Source organism: Natator depressus, chromosome 7, assembly GCF_965152275.1.
Source record: "Natator depressus isolate rNatDep1 chromosome 7, rNatDep2.hap1, whole genome shotgun sequence".
Taxonomy (NCBI): domain Eukaryota; kingdom Metazoa; phylum Chordata; order Testudines; family Cheloniidae; genus Natator; species Natator depressus.
In genome coordinates, this window is record NC_134240.1 from 52,910,110 (window position 1) to 52,935,556 (window position 25,447).

The window sequence follows — 25,447 nt, forward strand, 5'->3', positions numbered from 1 at the left end:
ATCCAATGCCACCCAGAGATGAGCTATTGGAGAAACTGGGTCGTGCCCATTTCATCTCAGTCTTAGACTTAAATGAGGGGTACTGGCAAGTGCCGCTAGATGACCGAGCCAAGAAAAGGTCAGCCTTCATCACCCATGTAGGGTTGTATGAATTTAATGTGCTCCCTTTCAGACTGCGAAATGCATCCACCACTTTCCAGAAACTGGTAGATAACTTTCTGACTGCATTTGGGTAATTTGCAGTCACCTACCTTGACAATATGGCTATATTCTCTGATTCATGGGCAAAACACCTGGAGCACCTCCAAGTTGTCTTCCAGCACATAAGGGAGGCAGGTTTAACAGTTAAGGCCAAAAAGCATCAAATAGGCCTAAGCAAGGTAACGTACTTTGGACAGCAGGTGGGTCAAGGTACTATCAACCCCCTACAAGCTAAGGTAAATGCTATCCAAAATTGGCCTGTCCCTAAATCAAAGAAACAGGTCCAATCCTTCTTGGCCTTGGCCGGATATTACCAACGATTTGTACTACACTACAGCCAATTTTCCACCCTACCGACAGTCCTGACCAGGAAAAGACAGCCAACTGCCGTTCAGTGGACTAAAGGCTGTCTGACATTTCTCAACCAGCTTAAGGTGGCCCTTACATCTGACCCTGTACTGAGGGCCCCGGACTTCGACCAACCATTTGTCCTAACCACAGCTGCGTCCGAGCGTGGTATGGGAGCAGTTTTAATGCAGGAAGGACCAGATCAATAATTCCAACCTGTCGTGTTTCTCAGCAAAAAACTTTCTGAGTGGGAAAGCCACTGTTCAATCTCAGAAAAAGAATGCTACGCAATTGTGTATGCTCTGGAGAAGCTACGCCCATACATTTGTGGATGGCGGTTCCACCTGCAGACTGACCATGCTGCACTGAAGTGGCTTCACACAGTCAAAGAGACTGACAAAAAACTTCTTTGGTGGAGTTTAGCTCTTCAAGACTTTGATTTTGAGATACAACACATTTAAGGAGCCTCTAAGAAAGTGGCTGATGCACTCTCCTGGGAAGGTTTCCCAGAATCAGCGAGGTAAAAATGTCCCTGCATTCTAAGTCATTGTAATCCTTAAAATGTAAAAAGTACAGTTTAGTTCTTCATGTAATTATTAGTAAAATTAGAGGTGCATGTATCTTTTTAACTCTGTTTACTAAATCTCCAGGAAGAAATCCCGGCCAGCGTGGACCCAACCTGACCTGACCCAGGCTGGCCAGCACCATCTGTGATTTGGGGTGTGTGTGATAAATAAAGTGTTGGGGTACCTCCCGTTTATGGACACCCAGCCAGCCAGTTAGCTATAAAATTCCTCTTAGTGGCTGTTCTCTGCTCGCTTTACCTGTAAAGGGTTAACAAAGTTCCCCAGGTAAAGGAAAAGGAGTGGGCACCTGACCAAAAGGTCAGACTTTGACTCCCTCAGGGAACTGATGGGCAGGATCCCCTGAGAGAACAACATGAAGGAGAAAGGAGTCCAGGAGAGCTGGCTGTATTTTAAAGAATTCTTACTGAGGTTGCAGGAACAAACCATTCCGATGCGTAGAAAGAATAGTAAATATGGCAGGCGACCAGCTTGGCTTAACAGTGAAATCCTTGCTGATCTTAAAACACAAAAAAGAAGCTTACAAGAAGTGGAAGATTGGACAAATGACCAGGGAAGAGTATAAAAATATTGCTCAGGCATGCAGGAGTGAAATCAGGAAGGCCAAATCACACTTGAAATTGCAGATAGCACGGGATATTAAGAGTAACAAGAAGGGTTTCTTCAGGTATGTTAGCAACAAGAAGAAAGTCAAGGAAAGTGTGGGCCCCTTACTGAATAAGGGAGGCAACCTAGTGACAGAGAATGTGGAAAAAGCTAATGTACTCAATGCTTTTTCGGCCCCTGTCTTCAAGAAGAAGGTCAGCTCCCAGACTACTGCACTGGGCAGCACAGTATGGGGAGGAAGTGACCAGCCCTCTGTGGAGAAAGAAGCGGTTCAGGAGTATTTAGAAAAGCTGGACGAGCACAAGTCCATGGGGCCGGATGTGCTGTATCCGAGGGTGCTAAAGGAGTTGGCGGATGTGATTGCAGAGCCATTGGCCTTTATCTTTGAAAACTCATGGTGATCGGGGGAGGTCCTGAATGACTGGAAAAAGGCTAATGTAGTGCCCATCTTTAAAAAAGAGAATGCGGAAGATCTGGGGAACTACAGGCCAGTCAGCCTCACCTCAGTCCCTGGAAAAATCATGGAGCGGGTCCTCAAGGAATCACTTTTGAAGCACTTAGAGGAGAGGAAAGTGATCAGGAACAGTCAGCATGGATTCACCAAGGGCAAGTCATGCCTGACTAACCTAATTGCCTTCTATGACGAGATAACTGGCTCTGTGGATGAGGGGAAAGCAGTGGACATGTTATTCCTGGACTTTAGCAAAGCTTTTGATACGGACTCCCACAGTATTCTTGCCAGCAAGTTAAAGTAGTATGGACTAGACGGTGCCAACTTACAGTCCATTCACCAGCAGCAGAAGGTTGATTTTCTTTTTTGGTGGTTTGGGTTCTGTAGTTTCCACATCGGAATGTTGCTCTTTTAAGACATCTGAAAGCATGCTCCACGCCTCATCCCTCTCAGATTTTGGAAGGCACTTCAGGTTCTTAATCCTTGGGTTGAGTGCTGTATCTACCCTTAGAAATCTCACACTGGTACCTTCTTTGCGTTTTGTCAAATCTGCTGTTAAAGTGTTCTTAAAACGAACATGTACTGTACTGGGTTATCATTTGAGACTGCTATAACATGAAATACATGACAGAATGCAGGCAAAACAGAACAGGAAACATACCATTCTCCCCCAAGGAGTTCAGTCACAAATTTAATTAACGCATTATTTTTTTAACTAGCATCATCAGCACGGAAACATGTCCTCTGGAATGCTGACCGAAGCATGAAGGGACATATGAATGTTTAGCATATCTGGCACATAAATACCTTGCAATGCTGGCTACAAAAGTGCCATGAGAACGCTTGTTCTCACTTTCAGGTGACACTGTAAATAAGCAGCAGTCAGCAGTATCTCCCGTAAATGTAAACAAACTTGTTTGTCTTAGCAATTGGCTGAACAAGAAGTAGGACTGAGTGAACTTGTATGCTCTAAAGTTTTACATTTGAGTGCAGTTATGTAACGAAAAAAATTCTTACACTTTTACAATAAAGAGATTGCACTACAGTACTTGTACGAGGTGAACTGAAAAATATTTCTTTTATCATTTTTACAGTGCAAATATTTGTAATAAAAAATAATATAAAGTGAGCACAGTACACCTTGTATTCTGTGTTGTAATAGAAATCAATATATTTGAAAATGTAGAAAAACATCAAAAATATTTAACAAATTTCAATTGGTATTCTATTGTTTAAACAGCAGGGTGACCAGATGTTTTGATTTTATAGGGACAGTCCTGATATTCGGGGCTTTGTCTTATATAGGCACCTATTACTCCCCACCCCTTGTCCTGATTTTTCACGCTTGCTATCTGGTCATCCTATTGAACAGTGTGATTAATCACAGTTAATTTTTTTTAGTTAATAGCTTGAGTTAACTGTGATTAAATCAACAGCCCTAATTTTTACATTAAGCAGCAAAGGCTCACACATCTATTCTATGCTATTTAACAACATATTTAAGCACCACAGTGTCAAACTACATAGTTGAGCATTGTCTGTGTGGACAGGAGGAAGAAGTTACTCACCTTATGCAGTAACAATGGTTCTTCAAGATGTGTGTCCCAATGAGTGCTCCACTGTAGGCGTGTGTGCGGCCCCATGCTGCTGACTGAAGTATTTTAATAGCAGTCCGTCCCGCATGCACCGCTCCCCACCTGTCACAAGACTAGTCAGTGTGCATAGGCATTTCCTCCTCAGTTCCTTCTCTACCACAGAATCAACCAGTGGAACTCTGAAATAGAGTGCTGTACAGGCACCTCAACCAACCTGTCAAAAATGCCATTTTGAGCTTGAGGGCTGAGACAAAGTTGGTTGGGGTTTCGAGTGCTTCCACTTGGGGAATCTTGATTTCTTTCTCTGTGGCTAATAGGATCTCTGTGACGACCACTGAGGCATGTACTGCGATGACTGGGACTTAAACGACAGCTGAGGGCTGTATTTTCTCTTGTAGGCCGGTGTGCATATCCCTAGGGAACGAAGAATTGTCCGAGAATCCTTCAATGTGTGAAGAGATGTGTCTGTCTTTTCAGTGAATAGCTTCATTTCCCTCAAAGGGAAGGTCTCCGCCATGATTAGGACCTCTTTAGGGAAGCCGGACAACTGCAGCCACAAAGCCCTTCTCTCAACCACAGCTGTGGAATTTGAATGTGCCGCCATGTCTGTCGCATATAATGTGGACTGGAGAGACGTTTTCATCACCATCTGACCCTTGTTAATTATGGCCATAAATTGGTCTTTTGAGGAGTCTGGAGCTGATTAATAAAGGAATCTAGTTTCACATAGCTCTGCTCGTCATATTTAGCCAACAAGACCTGATAATTAGCCACCTGGAACTGAAGAGTGGCTGATGAATACGCTCTTCTGCCAAACAGGTCCAAGCATTTCCCATCTTGGTCATACGGGGTGGATTTAAACTGGTATTGGCATTTAACAATTAACCGCATCCACAATGATGAATTTGGAAGCGGGTGAGAAAATAAAAATTCCGTGTCCTTGGCCGACACACAATACTTTTTGTCCACCCGATTGCATGTCAGCAGGATGGGGACAGGGGTCTGCCACATAACTCTGGCAGGATCCAGGAGTGCCTCATTAACTGGGAGGACCACTCTGGCAGAGGTGGAGGAATGTAGAATGTCCACCAGTTTGTGGTGAGGTTCAGTCACTCGGAGCAGCTGTATTTGCAGGGCTTCTGCCACACTCTGAGCCAAGTCCTGGAATGATTTTAAATCATCCACCATGGACGGCAGAGGGGGCATCACTGCCTCATCAGGTGAGGACGACGAGAGACGAGCTTGAGGGATGTCTTCCCTTTCTGCCTCAGCTTCAACTTCCTTCCCCAGGTGCTCAGGAGGTTCTGAACCCTTTGACTCCGCAGCTGAAGGAGGGTGGCTCCTAGCCTGCTAGTATACCACTGGAGGGGCCTGGGAGGCTTGTTGCCCCTGGGCTTGCCCCGGTACTAGTACAGCCCAGGAGGGTAGGGGGCTGGTACCATGTCTGCCCAAACCATGAAGATTGAGGGTTGTGGGGGGGTGGGGCGCAGTAGGCCTGGTGTCCATGATGAAATTGGGACTTGTATGGTGGGTAGGATGAGTGGTGGGAATCCAAGTCCTGTTCCTCTCTTTCTGACTCTGAAGAGGAAAAAGGTGGTGTGCAGCATGGAGATCTTACTGAGTCCAATGCTCTGGGAGAACTCGGCATCGGAGCCCTGGTACTGAGTAAGGGCAAGTCAAGGGCGTCAGACACTGAGAGATCTGTTGTGCACCGGAAATCCACCAGTGCAGACAACGTCAGCGCCAAGAGGCTCGTACTGATGGAGTCAGAGACATGGACCTAGTCATATGGTCCGTCAGTGCCACGCACACCAGGGTCAGAGCTGGTGACCACGCTGTCGTGTAGCCTTCACTGAGGCGGATCTTCCAGGCTTTTCAAGCCCCCACGGTACAGGTACTTCTTTGCCCGTGCCCGGCTGGTCTATGGGCAGACCAGCTTGCTCTGTCAGCTTGGTACCGCATGTGGTCTCGCTACAAGCTCTGGACAGTTTCAGTGCCGTCCGTACCGATGGAGCTGGATATCATTTCCAGCTTGATCGAGGCCCATTATGGGGACTCGCAGACCTTTTCTTGATGGTCCTGAGCATGGGTGGCGGATATCATAGGCCAGGGCAGGCTAAGCCTCCCCTGACCTATGCTGTGCCCCGCCCATATTGAGCCCCAAGGTACTGCCCTCCCTCTCTACCTGAAGCTGGCAGGGCACCAGGGGCTCCCAATGGCAGGTCTGAACTCAGGTCTGTCAGGGGCCGGGGCGGCCCAGTGCAGCACTGGGGCCAGTCGGGGCGTGGAGGGGGTCGAGCCAACCGGGGAGTGAAGGAGATCGAGCCAGCAGGGGGCGGGGGCGGCGGCCTGGCGCTCGAGGCTCTGGCAGGCGGGGCTTTGGACGGAAGGGGTGGTGGGCTAGCCTACCTGAAGGTCTTGAGTAAGTGGCTCATCTCCTTGGAATCACCCGCCTTTGACAAAGAAGATTGAAGTAATAACTCCGAGGGTTAAAGAGCCGACTCCATGAGCAGTAGTTTAAGCCTTAACTCTTTATCCTTCCTGGACCTGGATTTTAACTAATGGCACCAACCACACTTTTGTGGATTGTGCTTTTCCCCCAGGCAGCAAATGCACTGCAATCCAAAAACTGGGATAGATTCTTTGCAGCTAAGGCACTTTTTGACGCCTGGAGAGTCAGGGCATACCCTTGTCCAGGAGGGTCCCCCCACCACGAGGGTTGGTGGGAGGCAAACCCTTTCTCCCCTCTCCCCCTTTTTATTTTTTTGCCATGGCCAACTTAAAACAAACAAGGTACTAAAAGGCTTCAAGGGAAGCTAAAATTTGCAAAACTATAGGGAGTTAATCCATGATGGGACAGCTCTTAGCTCTGTCTCTAGCCAGGGGCAGCTGAGAAGGAACTGAGGAGGAAATGCCCAAGCACACTGGCTAGCCCCATGGCAAGTGGGGAGCTGCACGTGTGCAGGTGGGACGGACCACTACTGAAATTCTCCGATTGGTAGCACGTGGCCACACACACATCTACAGTGGAGTATCCATAGGGACACAGTGCGGAAAAAAAACAACAGTGTTATAACTTTGTTATGTAATTGTGCAGCTTGGTCCACATAGGAATGATCAACCTGTGTTATAATGCTGTTGTGCATTTACTGTTCTAAGCACTCTGTTTAAACCCAGCAATATTTTTAGTCTATCGGAGACCTAACAGAAGTACCCAATTGGAGTCAAGGGACTTAAATGCTGTCTTTCTGCTTTCCCTCCTCTGTATTTCCCAGGATAGGCTCTTTGCTTACCTTTTCACTGGAGCAAGACTTTCCTGTCACACAACATTAGGTGGAAGGGAGACTCCTTGCAGTTTTATCACTTTAAGTTATCCAAACTAAATTTCTCTTTTCTTAATCTCAGATCATGCCCTCTGCTTATACTGGTATGATAACCTCCTACTCCCTGGTCTTTCACATACACATCACCCTGCTTCAGTCCATACAAAACCCAGCTGCTAAAATCATCTTTTTTACTCAATCTGACCATATCAGACTCTTCTCTGAATCTCTCCACTTGTTTCCCCTTCTCTACCACATCAAAGTTCAAATGTCTTGTCTTTGTCTTCAAGGTTCTACATAATTTCTGTCCCTCACTACTCTCCTCGTCCCATATTGCTTCCTGAACCCATCACTGCAATGATACTAGTTTGGAGGTTTGTACATACTACCACTTATGTCAGTATAACTTAAGTCTTGCAGGGGTGTGAATAAGCCACACTGCTGAGCAATGTAAGCACTGGTGTGGACAGTGCTACGTTGGCGGAAGAGCTTCTCCCGCCAACATAACTCCACCTCTGCGAGAGGTGGTAGCTAATATGCTGATGGGAGAGCTCTCTCTAGGGTGACCATACGTCCTGTTTTGGCCATGACAATCCCTTTTTTAAGCCCTGCCCTGGCCATCCCAACTTTTTTTCCCAAAAGAAGGCATTTGTCCTGTTTGCTCTTGCTGATTTGATCAGTTGGCAAGAGCAAACAGGACAAATGCCCACTTTTATCAAAAAAGTGGGGTGCGGAGTGGGTGAGCAGAGATGCCAGCCCCCCACAGGGGAGAGGCAGGGCGGGGGAAACAGCGTTCCAGCATGTGGGCTTCCCCTCTGCAGGTTTCCAGTGACCAGACAACAGCTTCACATGGGGTGGGCTGGGGGGGGGGGTTTCAAAGAGTTCCAGCAACCGGGCAACAGCCTTGTGGGGGGGGACGGGGATGCAGAGTTCCACTGACCGGTCAACAGAATGTGCCCCCCTCCCGCAGGGGGTCCATCGATGGGCAACAGCCTGACCCAGGGCAGGGGAGGAGCGAACGGTTCCAGTGACGGGCAACAGCATGCTGGGGGTGTCCTGTTCTCTCTTTGGGAAATATGGTCACTCTAGCTCTCTCCCACCAGCATACAGAGTATCTTCACCAGCTGCACCAATGTAGCACTTCTAGCATAGACTAGTCCTGGGTACCTTGTTCATCTATTTCTCTCACTATCTTCTTTGTGCTGTCTCCCACACCATTCCCTACCCATTAAACACACAAACTTTCATTTTACAGATTTTTGCTCCTGTTTTGCATAGGGTCATAGCCTCATTTGGAAAAAGCACTATAAAGACGACTTTCCCAACCAATATACTACCAATTTCTCAGACACTTCAGGAACTTTTTACAATAAATCTTCACTCTCCAAATATGCACCTAATCAGCACCCTGAACAACAATCCTTTCTGTTTCTGAAGGTAATCAAACTTGCTATTGTCCTCAGCTTTCACTTTAGAAAACACTATTTCTACAAAGAAAATTCACATTCTTCCTGCTTTTGTTGCACATGATAAAATTACTAATAGAGCAGCCTCACTGGAATTTATCAATCAATGCAGCATTCTTCTTTGAGAACAAAAACCACTCTGTCCTACATCCTGGCACTGGAGCTCCCAGTACAATCCCTGGAAGGAGAACAAACTCTTTGTGTCAAGCTCAGTACAGTGGACGGATTTCCACCCCCCCCCCCCCCCCGCAAGAACTGAGATAAACAGACACCAAAGCAAAGTCATGCACTAGAAACACCAAAACAAACTAGAGCACATCAGACTTCAGCATTAATTATAAATCAGCAAGCTGTTTTAGTGTCACGGCGACACTACTGCACACTGTGGCAAAGACAGCTGGGTTAATGAGAAACTTTAAACTATGTCACAACAACTCAGGTGCATGGTTGGCATGGTGTTTGTGATTCCAACTGAGGGCCTGCAAGCTGTAGTACAAGTACCTTCTACCTGACTTTCGTAAACGTATACATATCGGATTACTTCAAAAGGTTGCTTGCCCATTTGGGCGTGCAGTGATTTCAAAATGGATTCCATATCAATTCATGAACAAAGCCAAGTAATATGTGGCAAGAATTAAAATGATTGCAGCTTTAGTTATTTGTACTGAGCGAGCATTATGAAGCTAGGATCTTTTCCCTCAACCATCAGGAATAGACCACTGCTGAAGATGGGACACCTGACTTGATGGACCAAATCATAGAAAATTAGGGTTGGAAGGGACCTCAGGACACCATCTAGTCCAACCCCCTGCTCAAGGCAGGACCAACACCAACTAAATCATCCCAGCTACAGCTTTGGTTCCACCACCTCCCTAGGTAACCCATTCCAGTGCTTCCCCACCTGCCTAGTGAAATAGTTTTTCCTCATATCCAACCTAGACCTCCCCCACTGCAACCAGGGGTGGCAGGTTTGTAGAAATGTGCTGCCCAGAACACCCCCCCCCCAAACTCCACCCCCCCTCACTTGCCTAAGGCTCTGGGAGGGAGTTTGGGTGGGGGAGGTGGTCTGGGGTGAAGGATGGATGAGAGGTTAGGCTCTGAGAGGGAGTTTGGGTGGGGGAGGGGGTCTGGGGTGCAGACTCTGGGATGGAGTTTGGGTAGTGGGTGCAGGTTCTGGGCTGGGGCAGGGGGTGGGGTTGCAGGAGGGGGGTTGATGGGGTGCAGGCTCTGGGATGAAGCTGGGTGTAGGCTCTGGGCTAGGGCAAGGAGTGGGGGTGCAGGAGGGGATGAGGGTGCAGGCTCTGGGAGGGGCTGGGAGGGGGGTGAGAAAGGGATGGGGGTGCAGGCTCTGGGAGGGAGTTTGGGGGCAGGAGGGTGTGCGGAGGTAGGGGTGCAGGCTCTGGGAAGGAGTTTGGGTGTCAGAGGGGGTGTGTGGGAAAGGGATGGGAGTGCAGGCTCTGGGAGGGAATTTGGGGGTGGGAGGGGGTGTGTGGGAAAGGGATGGGGGGTATGGCGCTTACCTGAGGCTCCTAGGCAGGGTGGGCCGGGTCTCCATGCGCTGCTACCCCCAGGCACTGCCCCCGCAGCTTCCTATTGGTCACAGGGGCGCTTGAGGCAGGACACAGACCCACCCTGCCCAGGGGCCACAGGGAGGGGCCAGCAGCCACGTGGAACGAGCAGGCAGGAAGCTGCTCAGCTCCACTGCGTTGCCAGTGGTGAGTGGGGCCCCGGACTGTTTTAAATAGCCCAGGGGGCACCCACGGGCGGAAGGTGGGGCCGAAGGAGAGACCAGAGCTGGAGCCGGGCCCACTGTGTCTGGGAAAAAGGAATATTCCTGGTGCCCAGGCACCACGGGCCCATAAAACTCGCTGCCCATGACTGCAACTTGAGACCATTGCTCCCTGTTCTGTCATCTGCCACCACTGAGAACAGCCAAGCTCCATCCTCTTTAGAACCCTCCTTCAGCTAGTTGAAGGCTGCTATCAAATCCTCCCTCACTCCTTTTCGGCAGACTAAATAAGCCCAGTTCCCTCAACCTCTCCTCGTAAGTCATGTGCCCCAGCCCCCTAATCATTTTCGTTGCACTCCACTGGACTCTCTCCAATTTGTCCACATTCTTTCTGTAGTTGGGGGGGAGGGGCCCAAAACTGGACACAATACTCCAGATGTGGTCTCACCAGTGCCCCATAAAGGGGAATAATCACTTCCCTCAATCTGCTGGCAACGCTCCTACTAATGCAAGGTCTTTTGTTTCCTCAATGTGACCAACATATGGCCAACAGGTTTTGAAGTCAAATGGATATAAAAGTTACTTACACTATAATTATATACACACCAATCTGGGTATTTATTTACAGTGTACTCTCACCGTAGTATCAGTGTCTCTTGCAAAGGTTACATGAAGCCAGGAAAAAGTCTGAAAACTATCTTTTGTTTTCTGTCTCCTTTCCATGAGCATGTAGCAAGAGGCTCTTCATTTTCTGCCTCTCCAGTATAACCTGGTGACTTAGCTTTTTCCTTTGGTACTATATTCCTGTATTTTATAATTCAATTTTACTCTAGCTCTTAATACTCCATTTCAAAATAGCAAGCATAAAACAGTAACAAAATGTAACCTGAAAAATCTCAAGTGTTTATGCATGTGTAGCAGCATTTTGCAGAGATTAATGATGATGGTTTCCTGCCGACACAACAGATAAAACAGTATGTGCACTATTTTGCAGTTGTAGGGTAAGTAGGCTGGTTGTGTTCAAGAATGAGACAATTCTACTACTTATCACAAACAGATTTCTACATACTCGTTTTTCTCTTGCACAATTTTACATACCACATGGCAATAAAAGTCAGAAGAGCTCCTCAAAGCCATTGAATAGAGTTTGGAAGTTTTACATAGTCATTGGCAATCCCTCGAGGTCAAGGATGATCTCTTTCACAGATTTTGTTTTTCATGGGTCCTTTGGTGACTGAGGAGTCCGATCCTTGAGCCACAGCCTCATTGGCAGACATTGCAGGTGGTGTTGGAAGACAGGGTTGGGTCAAAATTGCTGCATGACAGTTATCTTTCCATTCTTTTCTGGTGTTTTTCTGCAACCAGGGCAAGGCAATTTCCCTCAAAAGTGGATGTTCCCCCTCTGACAAGTTTTCACCAGTTATCCCTATCCTGGGCTTCTCTCTCCCAGTGTGTGATGTTGATGCCACATCTCTCCATCTTTATCTTGAGGGTTTATCTTTAAAGCATTTCTTTTGGCCTCCCTGTTTCCATTCTCCTTTGGTGAGTTGGGCATACAGCAGTTGTTTTGATAAGCATACATCAAGGCATGCGCGCATAGTGCTCGCTCCACCTCAGCTGGTGCTGGATAATCAGGGCCTCAACACTGAAGATGTTGGCTTCTGTGAGGACACTGACGTTAGTACGATGATCCTCCCACTGTATGTTGAGGATCTTCCAAAGAGAGTGCTGGTGCTGGAGTTCCAGGTTTTTCAGGTGTTTTCTATAGGTCACCGAAGTCTCACAGCCGTAGAGGAGAGTTGGGATTACCACTACTTTATAAACTAAAAGTCGAGTATGTGTTCAGATGTTGTGATTGTTGAACACCCGGCGAGACAGTCTGCCAAAGGCTAGGCTGGCACAGTGAATTCTGTGCTGAATCTCGATGTCTATGCCTGCCCTCTGTGAGAGATGGCTGGCAAGATAGGCAAAATATTCTACATTTTTCAATTTTCTTTGTTGATGTAGATCTTCCTTGCTGGGTCTGATGTTTGACCGGGGCCTGGCTGGTGGAGAACTTTTGTTTTGCTGATGTTCAGAGTTAGCCCTAGGCTTTTGTAAGCTTCAGAGAAGCAATTAAGGGAAGTTTACATCCTTCCTTGAGTGTGCAACTACAGCACAATCATCTGTGCACTGGAATTTGGTTATTGTTGCCGATATTTCTTTAGTTCTGGCATGGAGATGAGAAAGGTTGAAGTTAATCCAATACTGGATGCCAATGCCCTGTGGCAGATGGTGCTGGGTTAGTGTTTTCATAGCTGCTAAGAAAAAAGAGAAAAGGGTGAGTCCCAGTACACAACCTCGTTTCACGCCAGTTCAGGTGAGAAAGGGCTCAGAGGTAGAGCCACTGCACAAGATGGAGGCAGTCATCTGGTCATGGCGGAATCTTACAATAATGATAAATTTCCTTGAGCAACCAAATTTTGACATGATTTTCCACAGAGCCTCACGGTTGACAGAGTCGAAGGCTTTTGTCAGACCGATAAAGTTCATATACAGCTCCTGGTGGTGTTCTTGACATTTTTCCTGGATCTGCCTGGCTGTGGAAATCATGCCGGTTGCGCCTCATTTGGGCTGTTTTCTATGTTTCGGTGCAATCCTGATGGACGTCACTGACCTCATCAGGGAGTGGTCAGTCCAGCAATCATCGGCTCCTCTCATAACACAGATGATTTGGACATCTCTTATATCCCTTGTTCTTAAAATGACATAGTCTAGGAGGTGCCATTGTTTTGAGTGGGGGTGTTGCCAAGTTGTTTTGTACTTGTTTCTTTGTCTGAAGATTATGTTTGTGATCATAAAATCATGCTCTGCACATTTGCTGAGTAGAAGGATGCCGTTGGAATTGGTCTTACCCACTCCTTCCTTCCCAATGGTGCTACTCCATACGTTAGAATCTTGGCCAACTCTAGCATTAAAGTTCCCTAAGAGGATTTCTTACTCAGTATTCCACCAACAAAGAACTGGTTTTTAGAATGAGAAACAATTACAAGATTTTGGCTTGGATTAAATCTAATCTGGAGTTTCTATTCCCCCTCCCTTTTTCTTTTTTTTCCCCCTTTCTTTCTTGCCAAGCACTGGTGCTTTTAACTACATTTAGGGATGTTTCTTGGAGGGAATAATTTACTTACTAAAAATGGTTTAATACATAAACTCTGCTGAGTTCTTAACTCTGCCTCCAGGCTTTCATAATGCATAGGAACACTGCACCAACTGGATGTAAGCTTCCTGAACTGGGTGAAAGAATTTTGGAATTCTGTATGGTGCAAAAGCTCTGATGAAAGCTTGCTAAAGACTGTGGTTAACGTAGCATGTATATTGACTTCAGATATGAAACCCATAAATATAGGTATTTTCAATCATACAAAGATGGGAGGAAGAGGACCAAGTCGTGCCTTTCCACATGTTTTTAAGAATAAGCACAGGGCTATAAACTCAGATCTTTTAAGTTTTGGGCTCCCATCTGCCACTAACTAGCTTTAACAAACATTGTGAACTTCCATACACTTTACAAACATTTACTTTGTAAACTAAACTCAAATCCTTATCCTCCTTGAGCTATCGGCTGCCTTTGACACCAGCCAACCACACTCTTCTTGATGACTCATCTTCCCTTGGTTTTCATGACTCTTTCCTTTCTAATCATTCCATGTTTCCTTCAGAGGATCCTCTTCATCCACAGTCCAATATTCAGTATTCCCCTCTTCTTCTCCCTTTACACAGTCTCTCTTGGTGACCTCATTCAAAAACATGTCCAACTATAATCTTTACACTGATAACTCAGAGCTCCATTTTGGAGCCACTTTTATTCAAACTAAAATCTCACCCTGAATTTGATTTCTCCTTGTGAAGTCCTGCTGTTAGCTTAAAACTCAGCGCAGACAAAAACTTAATTCCTTGATCTTTTCCCTTAAGCCCTCTTCCGTCCTCTCATTCTTGGTTACCACAGACCTCACCACCATCCTCCTTGTCCCTCAGGGCCATAATCTATCATCTTCAGCTCAGCTTTCTCTCTAATCCCATACATCCATGCCGTGTCCAAATCTTGCCACTTCTTCCTATAAAACATCTCTAATATTCGGCCTTTCCACTCAGTCCACACAGTTGCAATTTCCATCCAAGCCTTCATTATCTTGCTCCTCAGCTACTGAAACCTCCTCCCTTCCTGGCCTTAACGATAGCGTATCTTGCATTCAAGGGAGCATTCAAAATGCTGCTGCAATTATTTTCTGGTTCATTGTTTTAATCACATCACCTCCTCCTTTTTGTCCCTCCGATGACTCCCTCTTTCCACCATAATCACAAACTATGTGCCACCCCTCATAGTTTAGCCGAGTTCTACCTATCTCCTCTCACAGAGCAGTGGTTTCAAACTGTGGCCCGTAGACCACTGGGAGTCTGCAGACTATGTTCAATATTTCCAAAGGAGTCCGCACCGCCATTTGAAATTTTGTAGGGGTCTTGAAAAAAGGTTGAAAACCACTGGTATAGAACCATTGACACTCACCTCTGTTCCATATCAAATTTTCATTGTCCATGTACACATGGAAAATTTGACATCATGCTTTCTCCCTTGCTGTCCCTATGCATGGGAGATCCCTTCTGTAAAAATCCACCATGCCACTATACTACCCTCCTTCAAATTCATCCTTTAAACTTGTCTCTGCCATAATGCCTACAAGTCACTCAAAAATGGTTAGACAGCTAGCATACTGGGATTACTGCCTGTTTCACTTATTATAATCTCACTGTTTCCTTGTGCTCCCCCCTGCCACTTTATTGTACCAATCTGTTGTCTCATACTTAGGATGTAAGCTCTTTGGAGCAGGGACCATCTTTTTGTTATGTGTCTGTAAAGGGTTTAGCAAAACAGGATTAGGACCTCCAGGTGCTACCACAATACAATTAATTTATTTAGGCCTTTCAACCAATTGGACAGTTAGGTAAATATCACTGCCCCATTTTTACAGATGGGGAAACTGCCACTCAGGGAGGCTGCAGTATACATTTTCAAGTATGTCGACTAATTTTCCTGATTCGTAGAGATCCTGAACGTCCGTTGCTTCTATTGACTTTAATTGGAGTTGTGGGTTCTCAGCAAACCAAGCATCTCAAGCTGGGCACCCAAAACTGGAGGCTTCCAAAATTAAGACACATTTGCAAATGTAGGCCTAAGTAATTTACTCAAGGTCACAAAGCCAGTTAGTGTCAGAACCAACATCTGAATCCAGAATTCCTTACTCCCATGCCCATGTCTATGATATTTAACTACCTGTTTCTCCTCCTGTGAAATCGGTTTAATAATGGTGTCTGTGAACAGGTTCCCTAAAGGTGTGTACTATATTCTTAATACTCATAAGGCTGGTGAGAGAAGCCTCTTGAGTCAGCTTTACCACAGTCCAGTATCATCTCAGAAGAATTCCCCCCAACAGTTTTAAACTGAAAAAGACTTTTAGCCTGAAGGCTTCATAGGCAAGAGACACACTTCCCCCAAATCTATATACATCGTTTCTTGTTAGAAACGTTTCCACTCTCTGTTATCATAATAACTGACCAACACTGGTGATACACTCACTGATGCTGCATATTCACCTTTTCTCTCTATTACTTAACTCCTGACTTTGAAACTAGTTTCTTAAGCAGCTCTTATGGAAAGGCAGGTACTGAGGAGGACACTGACTATGCTGAGAATAACAATTATGAATCAAAAAGTCAAATTAGAAAATACAACTGAGTTTGAGAAATTAATTAAACTATTCACATAAGATGGAGGCTCCTGTTAGCTTCATGTGGAACTCCATTATCAGAAGGATAGAGAGTAATTACACATTTAATGGAGGAAACTCAAGACAGAAACATGACATTCTCACAACCCATTGGCTGAATATCCTGAAGGTATGGCATTATATCTTATGACTCTCTGCAGCCTGCATCTAAGTAGTTTTACTTTCCTTCTCACCAGTCGCTGTGTCAATGGTTAACTAAATGCAAGCCACAAATACAATCTCTGGTAAACAATTCCAATTTTTCCAAACTGTTTTTCTTTTTTTGCTCCCATCTCTTACCTTAAGAGCACAAAAGATGCAAGAATCTCCCATGCACTTGTGCGTCGTGATCTGTCGGAAGCTGCGACGGAAGATATCCAGGTGCCAAAGAACCTGTAAAGCAAAAGAAAGCACAGGTTATTTTTATTAATCTGAATAGGAAAATCTTGCACAAGATTTTAACTAAAATTATACAATCCAAATATTTCCAAAAAGCATTCATGCATTGAAACTATTCATTAACAAGACATGCCTTTCATTTTTCTTGCCCTAAGTGTTTCCAGTTATAGATACTAGTTTACTACCCATGCTGTCCAACAGAACATCCCTCAGCATTTCTCTCACACGCTTAACTAAGGCTGTAATTCTCCTGGGGTGGATTCAGATCCCATAACACGTTTTTAAATCTTCAAGCCTTTTGCTGTGGAATTGCTCAGCCACAAGATGGGCAGGCGGAGATTCAGGTGTTTTGAGTTTACAGTTCTAGGGAGAGAAGGGGCTAATACTACACTGTATTGCTTGCATACTCCTTTTCTGCCAGCATATTTCTGGACATATTCCCAATTTTAGTAGATGCAGCTGACTTTCCATGCTGGAAAGTGAGTAATATAATGGCATTAGATAACAGGAGATTCAGGTTACGTCTACACTATAGACCTTACAGCGGCACAGCTGTACTGCTGCAGCTATGCTGCTGGAAGGTCTCCCATGTAGCCGCTCTATGTAGAGAGCTCTCCAGCTGTCCACACCACCAAGTCTGTCGGTGAAACTTGTGTCTGTCGGGACGGTGGGGGTTTTTTCCTACACCCCTGACCGATCAAAGTTTTACCGACAGAAGTGCGAGTGCAGACATAGCCTAAGAAAATCTAATCTAAGACAAATTAATCATTGTCACCAAAATGATGGGATGGTCTTTCTCCCAATTCCCAGAGACTTCTTCCTCCTGTTTTTCCCCTCATGAGTTTGCTGACCAACTACAGAACCTGTCTGCAAGCAATGTGGGCACTCTGAAGAATGTATACTCTTCACAGGAAAAACTGTTTAATAATTTGTCAGTCCTAATGTTCTGGTTGTGGTGACCTATAAATTACTTACCCTTTGTTCAGCATTTCATCTTAGCCCCAACACTCTGGCTGGAAGAACTAAAGATCCATTACTCTATGAGTGGCTGCTGCACAGATAAACTGGCTCTTACTGGCCAAAACAGTACTGTTCTATCTCCACTGCAGCTGAAATCAAACTAGCAACAATCATATTTACACACAGTTGCTACTGGAAATGTTCTAGCCCTGATCAATGTGGATGGGTATTCCCCCACCCCCACCCTCCCACATAGAAATCATGGTATTTACTATCATGTGTTAGCATCAAAAGTGTTTACAATTGGTTGTTGCTAACATATAGGTTAAATTATAGGCAAAATTAGATAAAAGTTAGAACTGGGTTTTCTTCCCAGCTCTACCACTGAAACAGTGACCTTGGGCACATCACTTGACTTCTGTGTCTCAGCGTCCACCTCTGAAAAACTGTGATATTAACCTTTCTGAATGTTTTCAATCTCTGACTAAAGACATTATACAGTATAACAATAATTATAAATAAATATGATTGTTGATAACTAGCTTAATTTCAACTAATATTAATTGGGCCTTAGTGTATACCCAGCACTCAATATCCAACATCAAGAAGCAGTATCTTTAAGGCAGTGTGCTAAAAGAAGCTTGACCCAAATTGCATTGTGCATTTAACTGACTAAATGCTTCCACAGCATATGCACAGGCAGTGTACATTTTCTTTTTGGTTGCTGACCAAGGATAACTTGCTGGAAAAGTTTATTGATCCTGGTCTCCCAAAGTGATTCCAGTCCTGGCAATTTGTTAAGTAATGGAACTTAGAGCACAAGTTTACAAGTGTAAAAGTATTTTTTCAGGGTGGATAAAAATCAATGATTTTTTAAAAAAATCTGTTGTATTTAAATTGGATTTTTTTTGATAAAATGCTTTTTGAGGAAAAAAAACCTATCTAAATATAGTTTTAATTAAGGTACATTATAGCCCAAAGATATCTCATCATGGAATAGGGATTATAAATTCTAATTCTATAGTATAAGACAATATATTCATGTAATGTTTAAAAAAAGTTTTGTAAATGAGTTCCAATAGTTCATGGATTAGGGACCCAATTTTGTGGGGTTCCACAGGCTTCTATATAGATTATTTAGGTTAATCTTTCTATATAGACTCCATGCTCAGTCTAGAAGATACCATCAGAAATGCTTAGTTTTGCAGTTCTCAAACTGTGGATTTGTGTCTCCAGAGATAACATGCTTGTTAACAGCAAAAATGTTTTTAAATAAATATACAGAGGTAAGAAATAACAGACAACTCTATTGTCCCTCTGCAAATTTGTGTACACAGAGTCAATCCCTTACCTCTCTCTAAAAGTGCAAAGTTTCAAAAAGTTCAATAAATAGAAGATTGTTGGGGGTGGAATAGATTTGGACAAGGAGGAGAAGTCTGGAGACAAATGTGAGAAGCAAGGGACATATGCTTGTTTTGTTAAAATATTGTATGTTTGCTGTTGAAGAAAAAAATCCAGAATACATAATGTTGTTTTAGTTAAATAAAACAATTTAAAATGTCTGCCTGGTGATGTTCTCCTCCTAATACAACCTGTCAAGAAAATCCTCCAAATATTAATGAGTAACCTGTTGAATTGGAGATAGTTCACCTCCCAATGACTTCATAAATATCTGCTTCAATTACCTTTGGTAAATGAAATAACCAAACAATCATTCATTTTCTGATATAGCTGTAAAACTAATCTGAAAAGTTTTCAAAATAAATCACTGTTTAAAAATGTATAGTGTGTACCTTCTAAAAATGAAACCCCCTACATCTATCTCTGAGTTGTGAAGAATATGAATTAAGGTTATAACCACCACCAAGAATGCACTTTTATGTAGAAAACCATGATTAAATCGAGTCTTCCTGACTAGTGATTTAAATCATGATTTAAATCAATTTGATTTAAATGAAATCTACCCTGTATTTTTTCTTATATGTTTTTATTATATATTGTAGCTCATAGGCCTAGCTTTCCTGTATTGTATTTGTTATTAAATTTGTGAAGCTTCCCAAAAGTTCAAAACGTAAAAGTTAATATTTGTACGTGAATTGTAGCCCTTCCTGTGAGACTGTGGAAGTCTTTGCTGCTCCTCATGACATACAAAACTCAAGAAGAGCTGTGTCAGACTGAACAAAGGGGAGAAAATATTGCGTTTAGGAAAGAATCCAGTATTTTTTTTAAATTTAACTGCATGAGGTAATTGTTGCTCCTCTCAAATGTAAAAACAGGAACTACCTATATCATAAGCAGCAGCAATAATTCAAACAGTCTCTCAGATTTAAGTTTACATTTTACAAATTTAACATTCCACAATAAAAATATCGAAGACACTATTTTAATGAAATATGAGACACAGCTTTAAAATCTGGTCATTCTGATTACCATCTTCCTTTTTATATCCCACTTCAATATTTTTAGCATCCAATCTCTTTTGAGCAACTAGAGTTTAAAGATTAACAGAGTATGCTATTTGAAGGATAGGATCCCAAGTTTTCAGACTGCTGTACAGCATCAAGCAGTTCATTAGATACCAAGCAAGCACTAAAATCGGGTGAGAACTGAAGTTGGTGAGGAAGACGGTAATTAGTGCTTTACAAATTTAATGTACAAAATCTCATGACCCAAAAGAAATGGAAATATATGCCACTGGTAATCTCATCTTTCCAGTGCTAGATTCCATTTGTTTTGAGCCCTGGTATTTCATAGGATATTAGGCCTGTAAACTATTCACTAGACCTTCCACCTATATTATTTATTTGTACTACAGTAATATCTAGAGTTGCCAGATGAGATTAGGGCCCCATTGTGATAGCCACAAAACATATAGTAAGGGAGAGTCTCTGCCCCAAAGAGAATGTAATTTAAAAAGAATAGACAAAAGGTAAGAGGAAAAGGTGTTGGTCCTGCTTTGAGCAGGGGGTTGGGCTAGATGACCTCCTGAGGTCTCTTCCAACCCTAATCTTCTATGATTCTAGGAAGGAAATATCTCCTTTTTACAGATGGGGGAACTGAGGCTCAGAGAAATTAAGTAATTTAGCCAAGGTCACATAGGAAGTCTGTGGCACAGAAGCAGGAAGCAGATCTCCTGAGTTCAAGCAGAGTGTCTTATCACACAACTTCTTTGGCATGGGATCAGAATTTAATATGGCAAATCTTGGATCTCAGGCCAGTGAAATTTTCAATCCTTGATATGCTAAGTAAATTGTCATTTAGGTCCTACCCATACTGCAATTTAACTGTGCTGAAACTGTGTCCCCAAAATTAACTGTAGCTGATGTACAGACAGGGCCTTAAGGAACACCTTCCAACAAGAAGAACTAAGTCCAGAAGACTGGCATTCATAGTGTATAAGTGGTCACAATGCAAATAATTGTATTACCTATATAAATCCACTAAGAACTTAACTTCTGACTTAGGCTTGACCTGGAAGGAATATCTCCTTTAGGGAATTGAAGGCAGTTCTGGGCAAGAACATTTCTTCATCTCACATGAGTTAAAGAATGATAGCTGGACATGAACTATGAACCGAACTTATTTCACTCAAACTGAACTCCCATAGACGAAAAGTCAGTACTTCTCTCATCAAGTCACCAGCCTGTGATCTCTAATTCAAGAGTCAAAGAACACAGACTATACAAAAGGGATTTTAAATGGACGCTATCAACTGAATCTAGTTATTTAAAAAAAATTAATTAGTTTCAGGAACTAGACTTGCCAGAAGCCTTGCCAATTTTTGTGGTTTCAAAATCAGTTTCCTATTTCTTACAAATATTTTTCTTCTCCTGTTGCTGTGTGAAAACCCATATAAACAAAAGGAATAATTGACTGGTGCACCACACAAAACTGAACATAAAAAATGAAAAAGGAGGTTTCTCTAATCCTTCAGTTTTATTCATTTTAAATTAAAAAATTCAGACAGAAGTGTAATTTTTAAGTTAACTGTACCCCTTTAATATACTTTTGTCTTGGAAAGTCTAGGGCTTTAGCCCAGTTATGGAACACAGTTAATCTACACTACAAAGTAGAACTGTATTTGTTAGTCTCTAAGGTGCCACAAGTCCTCCTTTTCTTTTTGCGGATAGAGACTAACACGGCTGCTACTCTGAAACCTGTATTCTATCTGGTGTCAGGAGACAATGGTGTTGCAAAAGTCCCCTAATTTGGTTGTATTTGTTGTGTAGATAGAGCCTAGAAAAACAAGTTAGCAACAATAAGAATATAAAGCAAATAGAAAAGGTGAACTACAAAGACAGACAAGCTGTATACCGCATCCTTACCTGTAAAGCACTATTCAAGAAGCAGCTATTCTGTCCCGGTTCATTGCTGAGGCCCTTACTGGGTGCTATGGAAGTTGTATTACGTGGAGTAAACATCCCCTGCACGCCACCCCGTCCCACAGAAAAATAAGTCCTTTTCAAAGACATCTTTCACATTTAGTTCTATAATATGAAGAAGGCTTTTGTATCTCTGCTGGACTGAAAGTCTTCACTGGACAAGATCCTTTACCCAAAGTGAAAATTGAGGAGTACAATCCAGTCCTCTTAAAATACAGTTTAAACAAAATTTCTTCTTCAATGTGTACACATGGAACTCATTAGTTAGCTATATATATTTATTTTAAATCCAGCGCAGGATGCTATCATTCATCAGCTGATGATATAGGGATGATGATGCTTTGTAGGCAACAGAACAGAAGCAAGCAAAACGAAGGAATCCATGGTCTTTCAAGTGCAACTGCTTTGCTGTTACATCCTTCTTCTGAACAGGCTGTCACTTCAATAGAACTCTCTAGAAGACAGTGTAATTGCTGAAGTCCAGCAGGGTCCAGGACAAGCAAAATGTAAGACTTCTGTTAATACTTTTATAATCCTCCCACAGAACATAGAGCAACACAACTAGTAAAAAGGCAAGCCCGCCAAAAACAAAATAAAGCCTTGCTTCTAATGGGAGTGGTGAAAAGATAACTTCAGTTCTGAGAGGGATCAAAAAGATTCCAGAATTGCACTGGGAAGTGCTTTTATTTTAGGTAGTAAAACTTTAACAGAAAAGTTCTTCTAACTCTCCACGCAGATCTTTAGAAGTTTCTTCTCCTGTTCCTTCTTTTGCAACTGGAATGCCCAGCCGTGCCAGAAAGTTTTACAGAGAAAAAAATAATCAAAGGCTTGCGTCATGTAATTACTCTCTTGGTTTTGTGGTGTTCTGCCAAGACCAGTGTTGCCTCACCTCCCACTATATGCAGAACCTTTTGAAACAAAACAAAAAATACAAAAGCACATCCCCAAGATGAAATTAAGAACAAGAAGCAGAGGAACCTGTGGGCATGTGTCGTGGGGAAACATGGATGAAATATGCTGTAAGGGTGAAGTTAATTTTAATATTTTTTAAAGCTACATACAATTTTATATGAATAGGCTACAGCACATCATTCTCAGCACATACTCCTTGAAGTGTCAAATTAGCCAGTTTCTAACAAAGATCTTGAAAAAATACAAACTATATTTATATATGCATATTTATAGTATTATAAAATCATGTTTACACTTTGGAAGAGGGGATTGTCTCATCTGGATTTGGGGCTTTGCAGCAGTGCTAAACCTGGGCAAGAGGGCATGGAAACGTAGCTGCATTTCCTCGTGGAGTTACTGTTCAGAATGCCTTTGTCAGAGCAGAATATTCTCCCACTTTCTTATTTAGAGAAGATGCTAGTCATCTGCAGGACAAGGAATTTAATCCAGATATGGCGGAAGCCATCTTCCAAATGACACTGAGAGCCTACAAATAGAAACAAAAGAACCATTAAGAGGAAGATGCACTTTTCATGAGTGAATTTAAACAATCATTTAGTCCTAATACATGAGGAAATGTGGAAAACAATTCTCATCTCTGAGAAATTCTATTCTTACCCACATGGCATGAATAATGGGCATGGTCCTTCAGGAATACTATTTCAAGGATTTATGAGAAAAACCTTTTGCACACTAAGTTCTAATGTAATAAGTCCACCTGTATTTATGTCACAGCCATACTGTGAAAGTAGTTAGCTAATTAGTTTTTCTACTGACATTACAGGGGTTTCTGTAGTATTCTCCCACATAACCTATAAATCAATACCATCAAGAACTAGCTAAATGTAAGCCAAATGGCATTATAACACATGATCTGATTCAAGAGTACAGCAACACTGTACTATACAAAGAGAAGCAGACTCCATATATTAGGGGAAAAAATTGATGGTGGTTATTTTTACTTCTTAGATAATTGAGAATGCCCTTAACTATAAACCTCTTTTTTACCATCAAAACATAGCTAGAATTTCACAAATACCTAAAGAAGCAATCTCTGTATGAGCCTCACACACCCATTCCTTTCTAAGAGTAATTTTTTTGCACTTCTATTAGACTTATCTGAGGATCTAATAGTGCTCTACAAATATGTATAATACAAATATTTGCCTACCCCTGTGAAGTAGGTAAATCTCTCTGTTTTACAGGAGAGTAGTCCTGGTTTACAGTCCCATGCTCTAACCATTAAATCCTACTCCTGAGAGTTTAACACACAGAGCAACATCAAGCCGGTTGTGCAGCATTCCTAAATGCTGAAAGGTGTATAGGAATCATTTCAAAGCAACTTCAAATATCAACTCCTCTCTTTGCTCAAGGCCTTAATGAACTACCAGCCAAAATCACTTGGGATAGTTCAGTTTCCAGCATTCATTTATGGATCTTTGTAAACCATCCCTGCTTGTGATAGATATACTGGCCAGGCTTGAGCATCAACGAAGACCAGAGTCCTATTTGGAATGACTCAACTCATGCAGAATAGCGATGATGTAATTCTCACAAAAGAAAATGAAGAAAGGCAACCCTCCCCACTCTTTCCCACGATACCTGCAATTAGGAGTTTGAAAGTCTGAAGGGCGAAATCCAGAAGGGCATAGTGCCAACAAATTCAGTGAGCAAACACCTAAGAAATATTTATTGGACTTTTGTTTTCATCTTAAAGCAGGGTTATTAAAGTAGGATTGCTACAAAACAGTCACTGTGATGTTCCAAATTTATTGTACATCAGTTGTTTCCAGATCAAATGGGCTCAGCTATTCCATAAGGGCATTTTGCAAGCTGCTAACACTGTAAACTCATCCTGGGATCAGAAAGTCAAGCTGGGCTCTTCCCATTTTGCATGTCTCCATAAGATATAAAGATTCCGCACACCAAGTAAGGTCTTAGCAACACTTTTGAATGCCCATTGCCCTCATAAGATTTGTACAGGTTTAGCCAATTGCTTTATTTACATTCCATTCTATTACTGTTGCACGAGATGGAATAAACTCAGTTTGATCTCTCTTAACTATGTTGACTGTACAGAGTTAACAGGAATAAGAAAGCAATAAAGACTTATTTTTATCATTAAACAGCTATGTCTGTGAATGTACACAAGGAAAAGATCTGTTGAGAAAAATATCACCATCTTACATTGCCACTTTGCAAAACATAGCCACACTTTAAATTTTGTAATTCCAATGTCTTCAGAATGGAATTCTACCTAAATTTAACTTTCCAAAGGTTTGAGACAACACTCACTAGTCTCATTTACAGGTAGGTTGACCAGAGAGCAAATGTGAAAAACGGGGACGGGGTGGGGGATAATAGGAGCCTATAAAAAAAAAGACCCCAAAATCGGGACTCTCCCTGTAAAATCGGGACATCTGGTCACCCTATTTACAGGTTCCCATTCACCTACCTCCTCTGCTCATTGCTTTCACACTAAAGAAAAAAGGATTTATTTAAAATTTCACTGTAATTCCAAAAAAACCCCCAACCCCACCACGCACCAGGGTAGAGCCATTGCTTCCACCATTTTTGATAGCAATTCACCCATTGCAGAACCATCAGCAAAAGTTCCAATCCCAACATATATATCTACATACACACAC

The 25,447-nt window shown here is 42.9% G+C and overlaps 1 protein-coding gene across 2 annotated transcripts in view; it reads right to left on the bottom strand.

Annotated features, from left to right (window-relative positions):
- Positions 1-25,447, bottom strand: part of USP54 (ubiquitin specific peptidase 54) — a 250,748-nt gene that overhangs the window by 107,556 nt on the left and 117,745 nt on the right. For both annotated transcript variants that reach the window (XM_074958441.1, XM_074958442.1), the window contains exons 2-3: positions 21,792-23,286; positions 16,408-16,500 (exon numbers count right to left, since the gene is read on the bottom strand). In XM_074958441.1, coding sequence (XP_074814542.1) covers positions 16,408-16,500; positions 21,792-21,938 — 240 coding nt within the window. In that variant the 5' untranslated portion in view covers positions 21,939-23,286. The remainder of the gene's footprint in view (positions 1-16,407; positions 16,501-21,791; positions 23,287-25,447) is intronic.